The sequence below is a fragment of the Aotus nancymaae genome, unplaced genomic scaffold (assembly GCF_030222135.1).
Source record: "Aotus nancymaae isolate 86718 unplaced genomic scaffold, 86718_ANA_hifiasm-v0.15.2.pri h1tg000039l, whole genome shotgun sequence".
Lineage (NCBI taxonomy): Eukaryota > Metazoa > Chordata > Mammalia > Primates > Aotidae > Aotus > Aotus nancymaae.
This window is the reverse complement of record NW_026988453.1, coordinates 13,182,308-13,208,582: the sequence shown is the minus strand read 5'-3', so window position 1 is coordinate 13,208,582 and position 26,275 is coordinate 13,182,308. Positions and strand designations below refer to the sequence as shown.

General features: G+C 37.2%; 1 protein-coding gene across 7 annotated transcripts in view; it reads right to left on the bottom strand.

Moving 5' to 3' along the window:
* The window catches only part of SYT14 (synaptotagmin 14), a 197,188-nt gene that overhangs the window by 52,745 nt on the left and 118,168 nt on the right, over positions 1-26,275 (bottom strand). For all 7 annotated transcript variants that reach the window (XM_064360338.1, XM_064360335.1, XM_064360336.1 and 4 more), the window contains 2 exons: positions 6,118-6,389; positions 248-697 (listed from right to left, as the gene is read on the bottom strand). In XM_064360338.1, coding sequence (XP_064216408.1) covers positions 248-697; positions 6,118-6,389 — 722 coding nt within the window. The remainder of the gene's footprint in view (positions 1-247; positions 698-6,117; positions 6,390-26,275) is intronic.

The window sequence follows — 26,275 nt, the reverse complement described above, 5'->3', positions numbered from 1 at the left end:
CCCTGGGCCAAAACTCTGTGAATGATAAAATAAAAGATACAAATCACAAATTATATTCAAGGGTAACTTTTATAGGTAAGAAAAAGCATATCTATGTATCCAGGACTTAGAAACTTTTGTAAAGGCATGATTACTAAGTAAAAAAATAGACTGACAAGCTTGTTGGGTTGATTAAAGATTTTAAAAATTGTGCATACTATAAACCATGAACATAAATTCTATTCAGGCCATTTGATGAGATACTCACAGAATGATTGTAAGAAGGTTCCAATATCACAGGCAATGACATTTTCCCTTGAAGATTCAATTTTGTTAAATAAAAAATCTTTTCCCCCACAATCTTTTCTTTTTTCATGCGATGTACACCATACAGTCTAAACCGAACTGCATAATTTCCAATCATCTCAGATTCAACATGATTAAATTTAAATGTTTCTGTGAAGACAGGGCATGGTCCTCTCTGGATGCTGGTTTTTGCTCTCTGTTTCTTTATAGGTAGAAGAACAAGGTGTACTTGCCATGAGTTGCCACCTGTCCTGTTATATGTTGGGATGTCTGTGACAGCTGTCACTGTTACCAGAAGCTTCTGTTCTTGTGAGTCATAGTCAAAAGTCACATCCAGTGTGCCATATTTAGCTTCTGGCTCAGGATCAAAAGGTTTAGGAAGCTGTGAAGATGATCCCTGAGCTGACATATCCTAAGAAAAGAAAATTTAAATGTTAGAGTTTTCACTCAATTATTTAACCTAGCATGTAAATAAATACTTGGTATTTCTTTAGGAGGATGATGTGAAAGCAATTCTGCCACTAAGAAAGTAAAACGATAATAATAAACAGTCAACTACAACCGAAAGCTCCCCTATAGGGCTGGATTAGTATAAGCAGTAAGTTAAATTAAAAACTTATGATAATAAAGACACGTTTAGGATTTAATATTCACCATCACAATTCTGAGAGTGTATGTTTTTATAAATGAGAATTTAAAATATATCCTTTAGTGGGTATACCTGCTCCTTTTGTAGAAAACAACTACATTTTACTTTCAATTTTATAAACAATGCCATTGACAGCACAGTATCAGGCTGCAGAGAAAGGAAACATAAATAAAAGTATAATGCTATTGAAAAATTTGGTTCCATTTTCAGAGTTTGTTCTAAAACACCCCCATCTGTAATAAAATATAAAGATATTTCTACTTAAATCAATGGAAATGTGAAATATGAAAACATAAATAAAAGGCCTCAAAATGTTAGCAGTCAAATATTTATTCTACATAACACAGGTTTACTTCAATTTCTAACCAAAATTAAAAACATAATGTTTTCTAACATTAATGACTATTGAAAATGGTAGAATACACATTATAAAAGTCCAAGAAAGGCTGAAATGGTACATTTAATTATGAAATTAAAAGAAATTATAACCATTTCTCCTATAATTGTCTCAAATTCCTGCCAGTCTATCTATCTAGAATATAATAGGAATTTTAGCTAGTTACTGACAATGTCAAACCTAGGTCCCTGACCTTTCAACTATACCACTTTGCCTCTTTAAGTACTTTAATAAATCTTAAATAATTCTCATTTCAAAATGTGGACCAATTTAATAAATTTTTAAAATTTTCTGAACTTTGAGTGGCACTGAATACTACTGAATCTCAGTCTTCTCTTCTTCCATTTACTAAAAACAAACAAACAAACAAACAAAAACCTTCCTGAGTGTTAGCTAGAAACACTACCTACAAGATTTGGGAAGCCAAGGCAGGCAGATCACTTGAGGTCAGGAGTTCAAGACCAGCCTGGCCAACATGGTGAAACCCCATCTCTACTAAAAATACAAAAATTAACTAGGCATGGGTAACAGGTGCCTGTAGACCCAGCTAATCAGGTGGATGAGGCAGGAGAATCACTTGAGCCAGGGAGGCAGAGGTCTTAGTGAGCCAAGATCGTGCCAGTGCACTCTGGCCTCAATGACAGTAAGACTCTGTCTAAAAAAAAAACACTATCCACAAGAGACTACACTTCAGTACCTCTATTATAGTTCATATGACTACATGACTCAGCTTTGGCCAACGGGAGGCAAACAAAATTTATGTGTGAAACATCTAGATCATATTTATGTAAGAAATTACTTGCTCTCCACTCTCTGTCTCACTCTTCCACAAGCAGATACACAAACAGGATGTGTGGGTCAGCTCAGACCATGTAGACTAGGACAGTGCCCTAGTCTGCCCTAGTCTAGGGGAAAGCAGAGCAACAGAAGAGAAGGAACTGGGTCCCTGAATAATCTCATGGGGTAAAACTCCCTGCTCACCCTGGACTGTTGTTAAACGAAAGAGAAACAAGTTTCTGTGTTCTTCAGCCATTGTATTCAGTGGGGGCTGAGGGGTCTTTTTGTCGTGGCAGCTTAATATGTACTGTAACTATTGTACCTACTATGTGCCAGGGCCTATTTTAGGTCAGGAGAGTGCTACTTTCTGCAAAGAGAACCAAAAAGACATGAGTCCCTACTTTTTTTCTTTTTTTTCCCGACACAGGGTCTTGCTTTGTAAACCAGGCTGGAGTACAGTGGCACAATCACGGCTCACTGCAGCCTTGACCTCCTGTGCTCAAGTGATCCTCCTGCCTCAGCTTCCTGAGTGGCTGGGATCACAGGCACATACCACCGCACCTGGATACATTTTTTTATTTTTAGTAGAGACAAGGTCTTGCTATGTTGCCCAGGTTGGTCTCAAACTCTTGGACTCAAGCAATCCTCCTGCCCCCAGCTTCCCAAAGTGCTGGGATTACAGGTGTGGGCCACCATGCCCAGTTAGTCCTTGGTCCTATAAATCTTACATGCTAGTTGGTATAATGTATGGGAGGAAAGAAAAACAACAGAAGAACAATACTTTCAGAGAAGGAATAAATTCCCATAGGAGAATTCAGTTTTTAATGTAGTATGAGAAAATCAAAACAAACAAATTCTGTTAAAAAAAATTTAATTTAGAGCAAAACGTTTTAATGTATACTACTTCGTAATTGGTAACTGAAGATTATTAGTGACACGGTTTTGATATTGCAATTAAATATTTTCTAAAATAGTATCATGACAGCTCAGATTTTCAGGCAATAAAAATGTTTATCAGGTCCTAGACAGCTATTTTTGAATTTTGTTTCTCTTGGTGTTTCCCTCATTGTTTTTTCTTTTTTTTTCAAACATTCCAACAATTCTTGTGAAACCCAGTGCTGAAAGGGTAGAACCTTTACAGATAAAAGATATTATTTGCATTCTGAAAATAGGCAATAAGCAATAGTCCTTCCTTTCAAGGTATCTGGATCAGTTTAAAAAAACCTTTAGATAGCAATAGGTCATTCAAAGTGTTTATAAACTCCTTCCCATGGAATTCTTCTGAACCTTCTCTCCTCTCTCAGTTTAATCATGTATGTGGATAGGCTCTAAGATAGCTACAGCCTGGATTAAACCAAGAGAAAAGTGAGAATTTTCTATCTGACATATAATATCTATTACAAGGATGTAAAATAAACTTGAAAAAACACAAAAGTGAATTTTATATTAGCATAGGCTATAAGCATTCATATCTAAATATTTATGTAATGTGCACTTGCTATACTGTTTGAGTATATTCAGTGCTGTTACAGAAGACACAAAAATAAGCAGGATGGAGGAAATTCCAAAGAAGTGGTTACAGACAGCAAGATAGCAGTTTCTGAAATACAGGCAAACTCACAGTATGCGTTAGCTACAGATAGTGAGCAAAGAAGCAGCTTGTGAGACACGGGCAGAATTCATAAGATATTAAATATAAACAGTTAATAACTTACAACATAAGCCAAAGATAGACGGATTTAATAGAAAATATGATAAATCAAATGAGTGTTATCTATAGAAAGGGATGAAACACACAAGCCATGATCATGTAGCCTCTGAGCTGACAGCTCTGTCATCCATGTGCTCTACTTAAGAAATGCATATAAAACCTACAACTGCCTAGTAGGCTAACTGACAAGTTTCAGTGGTGGCCAGGTGTATAATTATATCTCTCCCACAAACAAGTGTGTGCTGTCGGCTCTTGGTACCCTTGTTCAAATCTCAACTCTGGTCCTTGTTACATCACAAATAGGAATGCTGATGGAAAAGAGACAGTGGCCAGGATGTATGGGCACTGCTTAAACCAGGACTCACATGGTGTGGTCCTGCTACCTATACACACTTGCAGCTTATCCCTACGTGTGTTAACTGATTTCATCTAGCTTCTCTAACTTCTTGCTTTGTATGTAAAACACACACACACACACATACACACACACTCTCTCACACACACTCTCACACATATACACACACACACTGTCACACACACGCTCACATACACACACATAATTTGAACATCTTACTTTGGTCTTTTAGTCCTCTGAGAGAGTTTGCCTGGTGATGTTTGGAGGGTACCACTGAATCAAAGTAATTTCTCATACAACATTTTAGATAAAAAAAGGCAATACAATATAATTGTTAAGAGCACTGTTTTGGCAGTCAGACAGACCTGGGTTTGAACTATAGTTCTACTATTTAAGAGCTTCTTGTACTTGATCAAATTGTTTAGCTCTCTGACATTTAATGTTTTCATTTATAAAATGGAAATAATAACTTACTAAAGATGTGGTTGTTAGAATTAAATGAGCAGACTACATAAAGCTCATAGCAAAATTCCTGATAAAAGTGGTGATAGGTATTATTGTTCTTGTTAATCCCACAGTCCAGGCTTCACTGTTAACTTGTAGGCTATATATATAGTTTACAAAGCTACAAAATGGCTGTTTCAAATTTATTTAGGTAATGGAGCATAAAGAAACATCCATCATGGAAAATCATAAAATAATGATATATTAAACTTTATCAATGTACAATTTTCTTCTGGGTCAGATACTGTAATACTAGAAATACTATAAAAGCAGTAACAGATACAAAGTATTTTTAGCAATTATAGAAGAAAAACCTAAAATTAAGGAAATTTTATCCATAGCTTAATTGCTCTGGGTCTTAGAAAACTACATCTATTATTTAATTTTGGCAGCAGATCTGAAAATTCATCTGGTAAGAATACAGACATATTTCAGTATTACTGAATGTTGCCTGGAAAAAAAGCTGTAAAAACTTGCAAGAACGTGCAATCTAAAACTTTTAAGTAGGCTGGGTGCAGAGGCTTATGCCTATAAACCCAGCACTTTGAGAGGCTCAGGCAGGAGAACTGCTTGAGCCCAGGAATTTGAGACCAGCCTGGGCAACATAGTGAGACTTTGTCTCTCCAAAAAAATTTTTAAAATGTGTGGGTGTGGTGGTGCACACCTGTAGTCTCAGCTACTTGGGAAGCTGAGGTGGTGGGAAGCCGCAGTGAGCTGTGACAGAGCGAGACCCTGTCTCAAAACAAAAACAAAAACACTTGAAAGTAGATCTAAAAACAAATACTAATTTATAAAACCTCTAGATTACCTTTATAGTTTTCATCATGATATAAACATTAAAACAAATTCTTTTGCAAATATGATAATACTTCAAAACTGCCACAAAATGATCTTTGTTGTCATTTCCACGTTTTTGCTCCAAAACAGTAAGTCAACTTAAACCTCAACCAAGCAACATGAAGCCATGGGTTAAAATTTCATCAGTAAAGCTGATCATCATTTATTCTTTGTATTTTCTATGATATAAAAATACAATAAGGTTATTTTGAAAGATTTGTGAAGCACTGAGTAACTTCTCAATAACAAAAAAAATCCAAAATAAAATAAAAATAATATAAATAGTAACCTCAAGATAAAATAAGTAGGTAAATTATTCTAGAATGTTTTATATAAAGTGTTTAAAAAAAAACAACCCCATCTTAAGTACCCATCCTCCTTTGGTGGTGGGGCTTGGGGTTGGGGAGTGGGGGCAGCTGAAGACTAGCTGGGACATCCCTGATAAGTTTGTGGGATAAAGATTAGACTAAAAATGGATACTGGTAGCATAAGTCACAAAGGAACAAGATAGTGATAAACTCAGTTCTTCTTACCAAGAGAAGCACAGGATTATTATCCTCCAAATAACACTTATTTTCAAACTTCTATGTGCTTTTACTTACTTCAGGGCTCAGGACTGCAGTGCTGTCACTTGGAACATCTTCTTCATATCCTTTATTATGATAACTCTCTATTTCATGACCTGTGCTTCCTTCACTCGGGCACTTGTTATATGAGCATCTTGGACTGTTGCTGCAGTGGGAAAATTCACATTTACTGTCCCCAATTTCTGAGGGTGTACATGACAGATGGGGAGAACCACTGTCATCCTGATATGGTGGTGGCTGCAATTCATCCAGCGGGGGTGTTCTTCTCATTCTCTGAATGCAGTTTCCTGATAATGATTAAGAATCTGGTCACTGTTTCCAATTAGCCTCAACACGCAGTACAGTCTACAATAATTGTAAGTAACTTTTGAAAACTGGATTAAAAAACTGATGGCAACATAACTATTAGATTTACTAATGACTTCTTTTTCCCTAGTTCAGAGGCACAAATAAAATAATCTGGTTTCCCATTCCTCTCCTCCTGCATAATAAGATTAGGAAAAATAAAAGTCATATATGAAGAAAGATCCTGTTACATACCATAAAAATGAAGGAGTAATAAGTGTTAGTTAAATAGCTTATTTATTTGTCTCTCTCAAAACAATCCGGATGTATACATACTTCATCTATTACCCTGTGATCTGTGGCCACCCCAGGGTCAAAGCAATACAAATATGGTTGGGAAAAACAAACATAAAACCTGTTTGATCTTCACCTATGTTCAACAAGAACTCATCTATGTTCTCCAGTTACTGAGATGAACTTAAACTAACATACAGCTAGCAGTGTCAGAAATGTTTTTCTACATTGGTCCTGGATCCAGAATCCTAAAATGAGATGCACTGTGAATCAGACCCAATCCCTGTTTGCTAACATCCATCAACCAGCAAAGATTGGAGGCTGTGTTCTGTCTCGTCTCCATGATAAGGGCACTCTACCCCACTACTCTACATCTGTGACTGTATTCTCTGTAAAGTACGACTCCATCTTGTTTACAGTGGGCATCTCCGCCTCTAGCATTTAATGTGAAAACACATTTCCTTTCACTCTTAAATTATCCTTTTAATTTTTACCTCAATGATTTCTCTCAGTGATTGAGAATAAACATATCTGTGAAAAAGGACAGAGTTAGGGCCAGGAGGGAAATAAGGAAATAGAGTCCAGTACCTAATTTAAGAACACCTAAGTCTTTGTAGATAAATCCTGAATGCAATACTAAACATTAAATTTAAACACTGCTTTTTTTTTTTTTTCCTTTTAATGAACTGGGCATCTCTTTTCTCAACAGGGACCCTGGAAACAGTAGTTTGTATTATCAATGTTATGGAGTTCAGTTCAAATATTCAATAGTTCCTCTGTTCTTCCTAAGATAAAAAGGTACATAAGAACTATAAGCCTCATTTAAAAATAACCACAATGCTTAGTTCAAATGAAAAATTATAATTTGCACAAACTTAGCACAAATTTACATATTTGCTCAGAGGCCCTAATTTTGGAAAAAAAGAAAAACAATGTCTTAGTGAGTCTAATGGTCTAACCACAGAGTCATCTCTCAGTATATGCAGGGAACTGATCCTAACTCCACCATTCCCTCTCAAATAGCAAAATCCAAAAATGCTCAAGTACCTATTATAAAATAGTGTTGTATTTACATATAACCTAAGTACATCCTCTCACATACTTTAAATCATCTCTATATTACTTATAATATCTAACACAACGTGAACACTATGTAAATGTCATTAAACTGTACAGTTTGGGGAATGATAAGAAAAAATGTGTACATGTTGAGTACAGATGCAACCATCCATTTTTTTTTTCAAGTATTTTCCATCTAAGGTTGGTTGAATTCACAGATGCAGAACCCACAGACATGGAGGGCCGGCTGTACTAACTTTAGTTTATAACATAAGCAAAAAGTAAAAAAGTGACTGAATTAATATAGTTGAAGTTAAATTCGAGAAGACAGATTAGACATGTTGCAAGTCGTAGCCAAAAAAACCCCACAGAATTCCAGAATGGTAAAAAGACAAGTGGTTTTAGGTGGTTAATTAGCTTGATCCATTTATGTGGGGCAGGTGAGTTTGTGTGGCTGGCACTGCTGGCAGACTGACTTGACTCCATCCATAACCTCTTTCTCTCCTAAGCAGCATTCCAATTAGGAGTGCCCAGTGAGATCTATGCAGATGTCAGAGTGGACCTTCCAGGAAAGTTTTGTTTTCCTGATAAAAGCAGGCAGACTCTACCGGCAAGTCCCTTTGTCCCTTTGCCTTTCCCCTGCCTCCTGCGTGGAGGAGTAGCAGCTACCTTGTGACCATCCAGTGACAAGCATAAGAATGAAAGCTAGAAGGCAGAAGCAGGAAAATGAAAAGCCCGGGTCCTGAAACATCGCTAAGTAGCTACCTCCAAACTTGACGCCCGAGACAAATCCCTATTTGTTAAAGAAAAAGAAAAAGTTGGATTTTCTGTTTCCAAATATATTCCCAGGGATATAGTTTATCAGTTATTCAACTGACATCCTCTACCCCTTTAAAAGTGCATGTTTAATTAGCCATTGAATTAAAGGGTAATACCTAAATACTGTAACATGAAGTCAATTAAACATTTTTCAATATAAGTGGTTTTGGGAGTCAGCACACCATCTACTCCTTTACCTTTTTTTTTTTTTTTTTTTTTTGAGATGGAGTCTCACTCTGTCGCCCAGACTGGAGTGTAGTGGTGCGATCTTGGCTCACTGCAACCTCCACCTCCTGGGTTCAAGTGATTCTCCTGCCTCAGCCTCCTGAGTAGCTGGGATTACAGGCATCCACCACCATGCCTGGCTCATTTTTTGTATTTTTTAGTAGAGACAGGATTTCACCATGTTGGCCAGGCTGATCACGATCTCCTGACCTCGGGTGATCCCCCTGCCTCAGCCTCCCAGAGTACTGGGATTACAGGCATGAGCCACCGTGCCCGGCCTACCTTTTTTCTTAGAAGAGAGGTGATCTTTCCTAGAAGTCTTGGAGCATAGTGCCTCACAGATCTCACTGCACAGAACTGGGTCACATGTCTATTCCTAAACCCAACACTGGTAGAAGAAATGGGATGACCATAATTGGCTGAAATTAATCAGAAGCCATCAAAATTTGAAGCTGGGGAGGGGCCAGCTTCACTGTTCATATCTATATGGAAAAGAGTAGATGCCTAAACAATGCAGGATCCAGGAGGGAGGATGGAAGAGAAAGAATATTGGTTGCAAAATGAACATGATCCAGTCCTTGCCTTCCCCATCCTTTAATTTGGCAATTCCATCTCAGTTTTCTTTTCTTTTCTTTTTGGAGATGTGGTGTCACTCTGTCACCCAGGTTGGAATGTAATGGTGCAATCATGGCTCATTGTAGTCTTGACCGCCCAGGCTCAAGTGATCCTCCTTCCTCAGCCTCCTAAGTAGCTGGAACTACAGGCATGTGCCACCATGCCTGGCTAATCCTAAAAACTGTTTGCAGAGACAGGGTTGCCCAGGCTGATCCTGAACTCTTGGGTTCAAGCAATCTGCCTGCCTTGGCGCCCCAAGTTGTTGGAATTTTAGGCATAAGGCACTGTGCCAGGCCTGTTTTCTTGATTAGAGTATTTTTTTTCTCTCTGTGGTTATTTTTTTCCTCAATGTAATAACCCTTTTCTGAGCTTCCTTTTGATATGCCAGCACAGTGTAATTTCTGTCTGGTAATAATGTTACGCCTTATTTCCTTTGGCTTGCTTCTTCATATTAGGTCCCTGCCTAGCGGTGGGCCGACTAGTGTATTTTCACAGCTGAACACCAGGCATCCAGTGCTTGTTTAGATTCAGTGTAACTCTTGCTCCAGAGACCAAGACACAAGTTACACAAAAATGGGCCTGTGATATTTAAAGATGTTAAGTAGGCTCAATGGGTAGACTTCACTACTGTTTTCTAGATTTGAGAGAAACAACATTAAAGCTGTGAATATATATAATTTATTTTAGCCACACCATATCCTCCAAGTTTTGAAAATAGTAATGCCACACTTTTATCTTTACTTTTCACTTTATTTTTGCATTTTATTTTTTAAAGTGAAGAACACACAAATGTAGGTGGAATAAAAATTTCATTAAAAAATAGTTATGAAGATCCCTCCTTTTTAAATGTTTGCAATCTCTTTTTATTCTACATAGTATACTAAGAGTTGGCTCAAATATAATTGATATGAAAAATTTTTTAAATAATTGTTTTATAAACTAACAAAATTTATATTATTAAATTACACTGTAAACAACCTTAAGAAGAAATTTCTAGTAGAACTATCAAACACCACATGATGATGCCCTCCCACTACTTTAGTTCTTGCTTTACTACCTAATTTCATACCTCTATTTTTATATAAATCATATATCTATAAAAAGATTTAGGCATGGATATATTTTAAGCATTTTAATTTACCATCTGCATATTGCATAGTACCTACAAAACAAGATAAGTATTTTCTTACTGTAGAAAAAATAGCATGTGTGCACACACGGAATATGACCTGTGGTTCTTAGCTTTCACAACAGTGGTAAGAATCACAGCTCTAAAAAAAATGGTGTATATTCAACAACTGCAGAATTCATTTTTTTTCAAGTGCCTGTGGAAATCTACCACAACTGATTATATGCTGGGCAATAAGTTAAGGCTCAATCCATTTCACAAATTGGAAGCAGGAAAAGGAGGTTTTCTAAATAAGGCAGGAGAGTAAATTCTAAAGGCAGGGAAGCTAAGGCCACGCTGACTTCCTAGAAGTGAATCAGAAGGAAAACCCCACCTCTCCACACCCAAGTAACAAAAGGATCAGAGGCTACACCCTTTGCACTGTGTGGCAGATGAAAAATGGGAAGTACCTCTGATTGGTTCTCTCCACAATCAGACTGGTGAGGGGCCAAGCCTTCATGTGTAACTCTGTAACTTCACTTCAGCCTCTGATTGGTCGCCTCCTCCAACCAATCAGACTGATTACAGACCAATTCTTCATTTACATAGGATGTAGCCACGTAACCAATGGGAAACCTCTAGAGGGTATTTAAACCCCAGAGAATTCTGTAGCCAGTGCTCTTGGGCTGCTCTGTGGAGTGTACTTTCATTTCAGTAAATCCATGTTTTTGTTGCTTCATTATTTCGTTGCTTTGTTTGTGCATTTTGTATAATTCTTTGTTCAAAACGCCAAGAATCTGGGGGACTCAGTCAAGACTATCCACTGGTAACAAGACCACTACAGAATTAAACTAGAAATCTGAAATAAAAATATAACTAGAAAATACATAGAAATCTAGACAAAAATAACTAGAGATTAAAATATATTTCAAAATAATCCATGGATCAAAGAATAAATCACAATATAAATTAGAAATATCCTGAAGAGAATGATAACGAAAATAATTTACCCAAGTACTTGTAGAATGTGGCTAATCTGTGCTTACAAGGAAATGTATAGGTCTGAGCATATAATATTAGGGGGAGTAGGAGGCTGAAAATCAATGGTCTAAGAACCTACTTCAAGAAGTAAACAAAAATAGCAAATTAAATCCAAAGAAAGTAGAAGAAATGAAATAATAAAGAGCAGAAATTAAAAACCAATCATATAACAGAAAACATCAAAATAAAATTCACTGAAAACAGGAATAAAATTGATAAACTACTAGAAGAGATTAGTCTGGAAAAAAAGAGAGATTACATAAACTATTAATACCAGGAATAAAAAGAGGACATCATTTTAAATCCCACAGACATTAAAAAGACAGCAATTTCCCCTTTCTTCTTCTCTTTCTGAAAATTTCAGCCCTAAAGCCACTGAGTGGGGCAGAGGAAGGCAGAGGGCTGCACTGATGGTGGAAAAGGAAGCCGCAGTGGTCCAGAGCCACATGTCAGAGCCCAAATGGGAAGATGTCCAGCCCAGTTTGCTGTCTTGGGGCCTGGGCCCCAGTGAGATGACAGAAGGGTGTCCATGTCCACACTAGGAAGTGGAGTCAGTCAAGCATACAGTGTCAGAGCCCAAGGGCAAGTGAGAAGGGTCTTCAATTCAGAAAGTGGCCAGACTGAGGTGTAAGGTAGGGTAAAGAGAGCATGCAAACACGGGGGCAGTCCTACAGAGCATGCTGAAGCCCAAGCAGGTGAGAAAGGCCCATTGAGGGGAGTCCGAGCCTTGGCAGGATAAGGAAGCTCCCCATGGGAGAGCAGCCTGGCCTGGGGCAACAGAGCCCAAGCAAGATAAAGAGTGTTTTCACACTGAGGAAGGAGAGCAACTGCATCAGAGCCATAAATCCAGGTGACTGGGGTGAGCTGTGAAAATGCAGGAGGGTGAGGAGGGTGCCACACACAGGGGTAACTGGTGAAGGATATCAGAGCATGAGCAGGTAAGGTGTGCATCTGCACAGACAGGTGGCCTATCAGGAAACTAAAGCCTAAGCAGGATGGACAGGGTGTCCAGTGTGAGAGTGGCCTGGAGAGTGGCAAAGCGGGGTGAAGAAGGCAACTATGTGGAGAAAGGGGGAGTCCTGGACCATGGTGCTAAAACTCAAGCAAAAGGTCAGGGCCTAGATAGGACCAAGAGGTATCCAATACGGGGCAAGCTGACCTCGGGTATCAGAGCCGATGCACGCATGGTCATGAGGACTCCCACAAGTAGGAAAGACAGCATGAGATATCAGAACCTAAACAGAGTGAAGGGGTCATGGGTGCAGAGGGACAGGAGAACATGTGTGCATATTGATCAAATAATAAATATATTAAGGTTAATGGCAGCCAGGTCGCTTACTGATGGAAAAGGGAATTTTACAAATATGGAAAAGGAAAACACTAAAACAAATTCTGTGATGTTGGATTGGGATTGGACAGTACCTGTGAACTCACAGTTTAGAACACATATATAGAAGTACACATGGTACAAATGTGCATGTATTTGCAGATATCTCCATACACAGATACCCTCGCTTTGCTGAGAAGGCTTGTGAGCGCTACCACCTCAATAGCAGTGACTCCACCAAGTGCCTGGGTCTTGGCTTCTAAACCTATTGTCCACTAAAAGGAACTAGGACTCTTTGAAGAAATGGCTAATTCCAGGGTGGAGCCAGGCAAAGTACGTGATGAGCCTAGAAAAATTTGTGTACTGAAAGTGAGGAGACGTTCAAAGACTGATTGGGATATGTCAAAAGGGCAAAGAAGTCAGCTTGACGGTGCTCCCTCTGACTACTAATAGTTTGAGCTCAAAATAAATAATTACAGTAACTGATTATTGCTCATTGAAGAAATGAAAACCATGAGGTCATGAAGATACAAATAAGTATATGAATAAATGAAAATTTTTTTGAGGAACAGGATATATACATAGTTACACAATATCTCCCACAAAATACTTTTTTAATTATAAGGGTAACTTTACATTGGAGAAGCCTGGTAGATACCACCTTAAACTAGACATTGAAGTGAACATTATGAGAAATGGTGCAAATTAAAATTGTGCCCCACTTGATAAAATGCAATGAAGGATCTCTCATAAAATAGATAACATACCTCTACAAAATAACTCCACAATCTGTCAAAATGAACCCATGAAGAAAAAGAAAATTATATAATCTTTAATCTATTACAGAAATTGAATCCATATTTTAAAACCTACCTAATAAAGAAAATTCCAGGCTCTGAGTGCTTCACTGGTGAATTTATTATTTAAAGAAGGGAATAAAAAATACCAATTTTACACAAATTTTTTCAGATGATACAAAAAAGAGGGAATACTTCTTATTTTATGAGACCATAATAACCTTGACATCAGGACCTGAAAAGTATCTTACCAGAAAGAAAAAGTATAAACCAATCTCTCTTGTGAACATAGATACAAAAACATCTATACAAAATATTAGCAAATCTAACCCAGAGTTATACAAACAGGATACCATATCATAATCAACTTGGAATGCAGTTATTCTATACATGCAAGTGGATGTAACATTTAAGAATGAATCTGATTTATTGCACTGAAATAACCAATATAAAAATATGATAATTGTAAAAGACTTACTAAAAGCACTTGGTAAAACTCATTATCCATTCATGATAAAATCTCTGAGCACACAAGGAACAGAAGGCAATTTCCCTTTTCTCCTAAACGGTATCTATGTAAGTCCTAAAGCAAACATCATATTTAATAGTGCAATGTTGAAAGTGTTACCTCTGAGATTGAGAATGACAAGGATCCCTGTTATTACCACTTCTATTCAACAATGTTAAAGCTTCCAGCCAGTGCAATAAGGCAAGAAAAAGAAGATGTAAAATGATAGGAATGAGAAAAATAACTGTCATTATTCTCAGAAGATGAATGTTTTGTATAAAACTCAAAATAATTTAGAGATAATTAAGAGTTAGTAAATAAATTTAGCAAGAACACTGGCTATGTGATCAATATTTTTTTAAAAAATGAATTTCTACACACAACAATTAGCAAAAATTTTTAAACTCTCAGATAATAGCATCAGATAACATCACCTAAGGATAATGCTAAGATACGACCTTGCTGTTTTTTCTTAGTCCTTGGGTTTATAATTAAAATGTATATTCTTAGCAACTGGTGGAATCCGAACTTTGGCATTCTAGGCAGTGCCTATGCGGTATAGAAGGGGACAGCTGAAAACCAACAGAGCTTCCTTTCTCCAGTAACACAGCATCTCAAAAAAAGAGAAGAGACTAGTCTACCATCGGCGATTAGAGAATTGCAGGTTTGATGAATGCTTTCACTAGTTTGGCTACTGCAAAAAGTAATAGGCTTGAAAAATGATGGCAGATTATCCTAAACTTAATTAGAAGACGACTTCAGCTACAGTTGTCACTCCAGATGGAGTCTCCGTATTGAGCAAATTAAGATAGCCTTGGTATCCGATATGTAGCTTTAACCTACAAATGCTCTTTTCCTTTATGTTAATCCAGATAGAACAAAAGTTAACAGGTTGTCTTACCCTGGCAAGGACAGGAATACATCTACTGTCCTGCTTTAGGGAAATAAAGAATTTTTGCTCTATGTCACGATCTGCTCTGCAGAAACCTTGGCTGACTCAATATTCCATACTACTTTTCCTCAATCCTGCTCTGATGACAGCAAGCTATTATGATTAGGAGAGTAGAAGAGCTGACAGATGAAGTGCCTTGGTAAGATACACATGTGAGACAGAATCAATAGGTAAATCCTCAAAAATACAGAGGCTTGCCGTGTCAGTAATGTTCCCCGAGTATTCAGGAATATAATAATATTCCTCCCAAAGTCAAAGAGAATTTAATATTCCTTATCTCTTTCCTACTAAGGAGACAAGAAGCTTTGCTGGCCTCTTTACACTTTGAAAGCAGCACATTCCACATTTTAATAAACAGCTCTTATCCATTTATAAGGTAAACTAAAAAGCTAATAACTTTGAGTGGCATTCAGAGCAAGTCTCTCCGGATGATTGAGGATGCAGTAGAGAAAGCTGTATACCTGACCTTTGAGACCCAGCAAACCAAGCGGCGCTAAAATGTCTGTGGCAGGTAATGATGCTAAAAAGTATCACTGGGAAGCCCTGATGGTAAAATTGCAGTGGAGGCCTACAGATTTTTAAAAATTATCTTCTAGGCCAGGCATGGTGGCTCATGTCTGTAGTCTCAACACTTTAGGAGGCTGAGATGGGAGGACTGCTTGAGATCAGGAGTTCCAGACCAGCCTGGGCAACATAGTGAAATTCTGTTTCTATAAAAAATTAAAAATTTGGCCAGGTGCAGTGGCTCACACTGGCAATTCCAGAACTTTGGGAAGCCAAGGGGGACTGAGAGCTTGAGCCCAGGAGTTTGAGATTAGCCTGATCTCAAACTTTTGCCATGTTCATCTCTATGAAAAAAAGTTCATCTCTACAAAAAAATACAAAAATTAGCCAGGTGTGGTGGCATGTGTCTATGGTCCCAGCTATTTAGGAGGCTGAGGTGGGAGAATCGCTTGAGCCCAGGAGGTCAAGGTAGCAGTGAGCCATGATCACACCACTGCACTCCAGCCTGGGCCCCAGAGTGAGACCCTGTCTCAAGAAAAGAAACTTAAAAATTAGCTGAGTGTTATAGCACACACCTGTAATTGCAGCTACTAAAGAGAGTCGTTTGAGCCCAGGAGTTTGAGGCTGTGACCTGTGACTGTGCCACTATACTCCAGCCTGAGCCATAGAGCATGACCCTGTTACAAAATAAATACATAAATAATCTTCTTTTGCACCTTCAGATACATTTTATTAGAAAACAAAGTTCAGATTATTTTTGTGCCATGCCTTGAAAGTCTAATCTTTGATTAGTTTATTTTCCTGATGGTTTGAAATAATCCATTACTCAGTTGGGCATGGTGACTCATGCCTGTAATCCTGGCACTTTGGGAGGCCGAGGGGGGTGGATCACCTGAGGTCAGGAGTTTGAGATCAGCCTGGCCAACATGGTGAAGTCCTATCACTACTAAAAATACAAAAACAAACAAACAAAAAAACCAGAAATTAGCTGGGCATGGTGGTGCATGCCTCCAATCCTAACTACTTGGGAAGCTAAAGTGGGAGGATTGCTTGAACCCGAGAGGCAGAGGTTCCAGTGAGCCAAGATCATGCCACTGCACTCCAGCCTGGGTAGCAGAGCAAGAATCTCTCTCAAAAAAAAAAAAAAAAAAGAAAAGAAAAAGAACCCATTACTCAAACCAGACTCCATGTATAGCTACCAACTTTCTACCAGTACAATCTTATTCAGTACATCTATTTTTCTAGTGAAAAATCAATTCACTGCCTCTCATTTCTTGACCCTTAGAGCTCTAAAACAAGACTATACTCACATCAGCAAGTAAAGTGAAAAGCATTTCTGTTTTCAGAAATGGTTCTTGGTATACTATTAGTATCAAACAGAGGCTATCTGGGAGACCAAGGAATACCAGGTAGCAATGTGGTCCAACCTGTCCAGTATGCGACAGATAACGTGCGATCCCTTAGCTCTAAGTTGAGGATATCCAGCTGCAATTCATCTTTATGGAAAGCTGGCATATGCTGGATGATAATTATCAGACTAAGGAGGCTCTAACGGATACGCAGGAATTACAGTTAGGCCTGTTGTCTCCGGCTTACCTGTACTCACAGCATCATGGGGAATACATTATGACTAGTAACTGAGCCAAACAAATTACACCTAGTGATATACCAACACCAAAAGACGCACAATGTTCTGGTATTCTAGTACCTTTCAGAGGTGGCCATGAAAGATAAAAGAGAAGCAAAACCTCAGTGGACAGAATTCCTAGTAGTCTATTTGGTTTTCAACTTGGTTTAGAATAAGGGTTGGTCTCAATAATTGCCTGGCTGCCAATGGCTTGGCTCAATGTATGGACTTGGGAGGAGAAAGACTAGAAGACTGATGTCACCTAGATGGCTCTATGGCTTGAAAACATTTACATTTCCAATACAACTTAAAACTTAAATATGCAACAAATATCATGATTTCTAAAATTTAACCCCATATATTCCAAGTTTAATTCTTTCTCAGATAGAAAACACTTCTAAATATTCTAACAACTACCTTTACTCAACTGCTTTGCTGTGCTCCTTAAAGTGAATTCCTGCTGCTGTCAAACAGCAACCAGAAATCTTAACATTTAACACTAACTTTTCTCTCTACAAATAGCATCAAGGAATTTCCACAATTGAGCTCAGCATGACTTTTTTTTACACGTGAATCTCTACTTCCTATGCTTAATCATATTCATCTTTAATCAAGACTTTCTAGATGTTTCACTATCATATGCTTGTCAGGTTTTAATTCAAACTCCCTACAAACTGTAGTGCTATTCTGATCACAGGATTACTGTGATACTGTTTATCCTGTTTTGTGAAGTGCTCTGGAACTCGGTGTAACTAAGTACAGGTTAATACAGTTGGCTAGTCAATGATGCTCATGAGGCTGAGGCCACAGGTTTCTCTCTTCCGTTGTGTTTATTCTATATCATATTAAAAACTACAGACATGTCATGTTTTATTGTGCTTTACTTTACTGTGCCTTAAAGATACTGGAGTTAAACTGAATGTCTGTGGCAACCCTACATCAATCAAGTCTACTGGTGTCATTTTCCCAACAGTATGTGCTCATTTTGTTAGCACTTTTAGCAATAAAGTATTCATTAAGGTATGTAAATAGTTTTTGGCATAATGCTATTGCACACTTAATATACCACAGTAGTGTGTAAACGTAACTTTTACATGCACTAGGAAACCAAAAATATCATGTGTCTTACTTTATTGCAATATTTACTTGATTGCAATAGTTTGGAACTAAGCCTGCAACATCTCTGAGGTATGCCTGTACATCCTCAACTATGTCCAGAAGCAGACTTAGCCTTGCTCAGGCTCCAGGGACGAAATGTTTTGTTCTTATCATATAGTATTAGTGTTCTTCAGAGCTGGTTCTATACTCTTTAAAGGTCTACACGTTACTTTCAAGACAATATCCTAAATGTTTGTTAGCATGCACTAAGTCTCAGATATCCAGCTCCTGCTCCAGTTTTATTTCTCAGCCGTCCCCTTCTCAGAATACATACACCCCTCAATTGAATCACGGGAACATACTGGCAATTTCCTCAATGCGCTTTGGTCTTTTATGCTGGCTTTGGTGTACGCCCTTCCCTCGGCCTGTGATATCCTTCACTTCCTCCTCCTTTCTACTTAGGTAAGTTCACATACTGTGCTGCAAGAATCAGCTTAGTTGTCACCTCTTTGAAGAATTTCAAAGATTCACTCTCTCCTGCGATGCCAAGATTCAGTTGCATTTGTCACCCCATCCCCAAACATAACCACCCTCTCCCCAAACACATACACCTATGCGTGCATGTTGGGCTAAGTGGTCCTAAGTACTTGTTTCTAAAGCACACATTGCTTCCATCATTTACAATGTATTGTACTATGTTAACATTTAACATCAACTTTTCTATCTTTAAATGTGAGCTCCCTGAAAGACCAGGAACTGTCTCTTTTATCTTTGTACCTGCAGTGCCCAGCAACTTGCTTGAAACGCAGTTGTTAAATCACAATTATTAAACAGCTGGTTGAATAAAGGGCAAAATACTTGTTGCAGAGGTATTCAGTGTGACCCAACCATGACTGGCAGGGCAGCGAAACCTCTGGGTTCCCTGCATGTCATGAACTCACACTATATTTTTTGTTGTAACTTTAGGAAATTAAAGAGTACGTGATATCAAGAGATGTGACTAACTGTTCAAACTTATAAACTCTTCTAATTGAAACATGACACAGAAATACCAGGCTGTTAGAAAAAAAGCCAAGAAAACAATTATTTTAAAAAATTTCCTTCTAATCTGATTACATAATATTATGAATCTAAATTATGATTCTAAAAATGGCTTAAGATTTCTTTTAGGGGACACTGGAGGGTGTTTTATTCACAAAATTGCTAAACAATTAAATGAAATGACATGTGTTCCTGCTAAAAGGCTGCTTTGGTTTAAAATACACAGAGTAGATATTTCAAATTCATTGCATTTGAAATATGCATGCATGTTCTAGCAGATATTTCAAATTCATTGCTTTAAATTCACTGAATTATCCTAAATAATGCAGCAATTTTTGAGGAAAAAATTAAAAAGATAGTTGGTATTCCTCAGAAAAACTCCTAACAAACTAGATAAATCTAGAATTAAATTTATCTATATATTTGCCAGCTTTAATATAATATGAGGACAACCCAGTATCAACAATGACCAGAATTCCTTCTTTGTTCAACTATACTGAAACTATAAGACTCCTGATAAATAATTGCCTATTAAATTTTGAAAGGCAGATTGTCCAATATTACAATTTTAATTTCAATCAGTATTTTTGGAGACTGCCAGATTGCATTTTGGTTTTCCCTTTTTGCACTGCAGCCTCAAAACTGTCTCTAAGTAACAAGCTGGGGCCTCCATAGGTATTTCCTCACTGGTTTGCTTTCTCTCATGGATCATATCCCTGCCCTGCCCACTATCCAATGACCCAAAATAGCTGATTCTTACATTTTTTTCCTAGTGTTCTAATTATTTATGTCAGGAAAGCAATTTCTTTAGCCGTTACTCCTTCACAGGCTGAGGCTTAAACAAAATAGGAATAAGCCAGGTCAGGCATTCTTAACTTGGGCAATGTCACTCCCAAATGAGCTACAATTGGTTCCTGGAGTGATGGCAAAAATATCTTCACTATTATAATGTTTTATGGGTTACCAAAACATAACCCTACCTGACAAAAACGTATTCCTCCGTATGTATCATTTGTTAGATAGAAAATTTTTTAAGACTTAGGGGGTACATGGGCAGGTTTGTCACATGGATATATTGTGCGATGCCAAGGTTTGGGCTTCTAGTGAACCCATCACGCAAACAGTGAACATTGTACCCTATTATGTAGAAATCAAATTCAAATTAACTTAATATATTTATTTAAATTAAGTTGAAATGATCTCTGTAGGGAAGCAATAACGAAAAAAGGTTGAGAAACACTGATATAGATAGTTTTACAAGTCATCTACTCAGGCTTAAAAAAAACAGAAATTAAAAAAATTGTTATAATACTATAGCTTTAAAGGACTCATACATGCTGGGCACAGAAGCTCACATCTGTAATCCCAGCACTTAGAGGCCAAGGTGGCCTGACTGCTCAACCTCATGAGTTCAAGACTAGCCTGGGAAACACGGCCAAACCCTGTTTCTACAAAAAGATTGAAAAAAAAAAAATAGCCAGGCATGGTGGCACACAACCCTATAGTCCCAGTTATTGGGGAAGCTGAGGTAGGAGAATCACTTGAGCCTGGGAAGTCGAGGCTACAGTGAGCCATGATAATGTCACTGCACTCCAGCCTAGGTGACAGAGTGAGATCCTGTCTCAAAAAAAAATTCATACATGTATCATATCATTCATAGATGGTCAATGAAAATTTTTTCTGACATGCTATCTAACTGCTTGATATTTCTAGAGTACACACTAGGGGAACGTGGCACCTTCAATGTATACTTCATTGGTTCCATTCATTATCTTTAAAGATTCAATTAAGCCAAGTATCTCAATAAAACTCTCCTACTTGTGTCTGAGATTCTAAGTGGAGAAAATGGCTCTTACTATTCTGAAAGTCTACAGAGTAACAGCTCGATGAATAAATGAAGTGCCAAATCTGTGTTAGTTGAAGGCAACATAAAACCAGTAAGATAGAATGCTGCCATGAAAAAGTTTAAAGTTATTTGCTGAAGGCATAAACCTATGGGAAATAAAATTATATAAAACATAAGACTTAAGATTTAAAAAATACATCCATCATGCGGGTACTATTTAACACAAATTTAAGTCCTTTATTAATAGCAAAGATACACATTTGGTAACAGAAAATCTGTTGATATGGAAGGGGGACAAGGAAGTGCTAGGAAGGGAAGGGTGTGTCCCTGGCAAGGGCTCCAACCCCAGGCCTGTGCCCACGGACCTAGGTAAGAATGGGCACCCCGTCTTTGCGCCCAATGTCAATGTTGTGTTTCCCAAAACCACCCTAGCCCTCCATGCCCCCATCCTGTGCCTATAAAAACCCTCCAGACCCTAGCAGGCAGGCACACAAGTGGCTGGATGTCGAGAATAACACATCAGCAGAAGACACAAATGGCTGGACAGCAAGAGGACACTGAGACGAGCATGCCGGTGGGCAGCACACGTGCAGAAGAGCGCACGACAGACACCGGCAGCCAACAGGCCAACAAGGGGCAGGATGAAGTGGAGTCTGACTGAGGCAGTCGGAGGAGAGCCCAGCCGCTGAGTGGTCTGACTCCAGGGGAAAACCATCTCCCTTCTGGGTACCCCATCTGCTGAGAGCTACTTCTGCTCAATAAAACCTTATACTCATTCTCCAAGTCCACCTGTGATTCGATTCTTCCAGTGCACTAAGGCAAGAACCCTGGGATTCAGCAAGCCCTCTGTCCTTGCCATAAGGCAGGGGTCTAAACGAGCTGACTAACACAAGCTGCCTATGGATAGCTAAACTAAAAGAGCACCCTGTGACATATGCCTACTGGGGCTTCGGTTGTAAACACTCACTCATCCCTAGACACTGCCATGGGGTGGGAGACCCACAGCCTGCCCGTCTGTATGATTCCATAGACGTGTGATCGCACATCCTGCAAGGGGGGACATTTCACTATTACAGAGAGTTGGAAAAACATGTATTGCTTTCCGGAGGGTATTTTCTTCTGACGGTAAAGAATTTATAGAATTCGGACCATAGTCACCTGAGAACATCCTAACAAATTTTTTAAAGAGTGAAGTACACCTCTTCCAACATTATTTATAAACAATGTAAATTTTAGGGCAGCAGCTGGCTGACAAGGAATGCCTATGTTTGTACCAATACCTTATGCTCATATAGTAATCTGTGATCTACACAGTACTTCACAGGAGCTAAGAATGTGGGCTTTGGTATTAGACTACCTGGTTCCAATTCTACCTCTTCCGTTCACCAGCTGTGTGACTGCGGACAACTTATTCACATCTCTGATGCCTTTATTTGCTCATCTGTGAATCAGGAATTGTAACAGCATCAATCTTATTGTAATTTTTTAAGATTAATTCAGTTAATGTTTTAAGTGCTTTGCACAGCGCTTCATAGTGTTGGTAAATGTAATTGTTATTATAGTTATCATATTAGCATTAATCAATACAATAACCCCCTGAGGTAGGTGAGGCTCAGAAAAGATAATTAGATCTGTATTTCTCATTTTTTATTTAGTGTTCTTGAGAAAAGGCCACAGAACTTCTAAATTTGTTTTCAGATTAATTTTGGACACAGTCTACTCTGTTAAACTGTACAAAAGGTTTTTACATCCGAGTTTTTATTAAACTCAATCAATAATTTGAAATAATAAATTTCATCTTTATTTGTTTTCTTGGTATACCAAATTAAAACCCTGTGATAGTATATGCAAATAACATACTGTAATTGATACCATACCAAATATTTGGTTTTAGATTCATCTGAAGGCCTGTTGAATGTGTATATACATAGAGAGAGGGTACATTTTTTGCCATGTAAAAATTGGTGATCAGTTTTTATATTTGTTTTATGAAATAGAAAAGAACTAATCATTTCAGATAGACCAAAAAAAAAAAAAAAAAAAAACCCCAAACATAACTCCATTCTGGCCTGTAAAACATACATGAGTTTATACTGGGTAATGTTAACAGTATAGTTTGTTGGGGAGTATATATCAATAAAGGCAAGAATGAGAACTAATTAGCTTTTACTTATGACATAAATTGGGGATGTGATATCAATTCTTTGAAGATAAAACAACACGGAAGTTTCATTCCCATTTTGTGTTAAAAGACTTCAGGCATTCTGAGGATGTTTTATTTTTTCATTTTTATAATACCAAGTAAAAAGACACTTCAAAAATAGATGGTTGAAATAGGAGCAATTTAGGATTATGAAGCAGTTAAGTGCCTCACAATGTTGATGTAATACAGCAATTATAGACCTTTGTAATTCAGCTAAAATGCTTTGTTTTCTTGTTATTCATATTGAAACTACACAATAAGAATACCTCCTTATTTTCAAAGAAAAGGGCTTAAATTTTTTTAAATCTTTGCATTAATGTTTTGACCATTGTCATGAACTTACCATTGAAATTTATTATTTTGTAACTAAAAATAAAATGGAATACTTAGGGGGAAAAGGTTGTATAATGTTAGAATTCTGATTAGCAATCACAGCTGCACCAGAATTAGTTTCTATAGCAACAGGAAGAAATAATGTGTTGAATTGCAATGCAATACAAGATTTTTTTTTTTTACAGAGTGCAAGTCAAAAGGAAATCTTCAAAGAATTTTGTCTTAAAAGAGTTATTAATCTTTTATCCATCATAATTCTCTAATAGAACAAACTTAATTATTCTTGTCTACTTTTCCTGAATCCTGTTTTAGCTAATTTAAATTTAATACGTCCCAAAAAAGGCTGAAAATTTAATATACCTGAACAATAAGAATTTTAGCTACTGTATCATTCCCATTTTAAAACAAAAATGCATGGAATCACATTCTGTATGTTGTATAGATAGAAAGTAAGTCTCAGGGGTAGTTCAGCACCTACAAGGAAAAGTCTTAAGAAGTGCTTTTCTGAATAAACTATGTTGTAGAACTAAGATTTAAAATGATAAGCAAATATTATTCCCTTTTGTGAATGTGTACTCCTGTACTCCCATGCCCAAACCGTGATTAAGAAACTGCACTACTATGAGTATTTGGAGTGTACATCTCCCTTACTTTAGTAGAAAAAAAAGATGATGGTATGGGCTATTAAATGCTGCCCATACTATTTCTAAGAGTGAAAAATATTTCACTGCATCCTCTCCAGTTCTAGCTATTTTTGGCAACTAATTAAAAGCATATGCCTGAACCTTTTATGTATTTTGCCCTTATAATGAGATCTATTACTGTGGCTCACTCTGTGCCTCTGAGTTCCAAAGTATCTTTGGAGTTACCATGGATACCAGTGACAAGTATTCTCCCATAACTGTTCTACGTGTCTCATCAAACACAAGAAAACTGACATGGCAGGAATCAAGCCATCAAGACACTATGAATCTCTAATTGTTTATATCACTGTTCACACTTTTAAAAAATACTATATGTAAATCTCTTTAATTAAACAAGCCAGCTAACCAGCTAATTATTTTTAAAAATCTGAATAGACATCAAATTATTGGATAGAAAATGGGTTATTTTTAAAAAGTTATAAACATTAAAATAAGCCAATATGACAATCTATCAGTGATTCAAAATAAAACCTGATGCCAAACGTAAACTTGAGTTTTGAGTTCTTCTGTAATAAAAACTTCTAATTATATGAAAGACAGTATATCATAGGAACATTCATATTACATAGCCCATAATAAAAAATTTCAGAAGAGGTCATTTATGAGAATATGCAGACTGTTAAAGGTTAAGTGCTGACTTGTAACAAAAACATCATTGCAAGATGGAATAGCAGCTTTTTTATCAGTAAAAATTATTTGGATTATGTCAAAAATCATCTCATTCTACCGACACTTTCTTCTTTCCTCGTGTGGCAATCAAATGTTTCTTCACTATTTAATATATTTTACTACGTATGAGATCTTTTTAAAATATCAGGAATTGAATATCAAACTCAGCTCCTACAAAAAATATTTTTCAACAACTCATTTTGTGACTTATCCTTTTAAAAATAGTATAAATATGTATGAAGCAGTTAGGCAGACTTCTTGTCAGAGATATACAATTTTATTTTTTAAGACAAATGTACCCACATAAATTGTAAGTTTCAGTCACTTCACATGACATAACAATTCACAGGTATGATATTATTAAAAGTGGCTAGGCATGTCCTTTTAGTGAATGTTCAGTTATTTTAAATTTTATGATTACGATATGTATTACAATGTAGAAATACATATTACTCCTTCTACAAGGACTTATGACTTAGAGCTATCATATAGAGTGAATAAACACAAATATTCTTATTATCTAATACATAAATATACTACTTACTAAAAGAAAGCTCTTTAATTTATAAACAGCACATATACTATACAAATTCAGTCTGATGTAGTGAATTTCACACAGAGGTTCCAACTCAACACTCATAATGCCTCAATTCTTCCATCTGTAGAGGGGGAAGGCATCTTTTGTAGTTTTGGAAAGATTATGAAAGGTTTCTAAATAGAAACCATTAACATAGTTTAAAAAATGGGATTACTAGGCTTATATGAGAATTAGCTGAAGGGAAAATATTATAATACATGTCTGAAATTTTTATCAAGACTCACAGGGAATGTTTAGTATCTGCTTTTCCCCATCACAAAGGACTGTAGCAAAAGCCTAGGCCAAAAAAAAAAAACCCACAATTATACTCAACTATCTTTGTTGAACTGAGCTGACTAGCAGAGAAAATGTATCCATCTAAATCAGCTTCTCTCATGATTACTACTGGATACAATATCATGTTCTGTTAAGAGTGGTTTGGAGAAAAGCAGACGGACCCCATACTAAAAAGCACTCAGCTGACTTCAGCGTGCCTCTTCTGTGCCCACATACAACAAAGCGCAAGCCACTTAAAACTCCA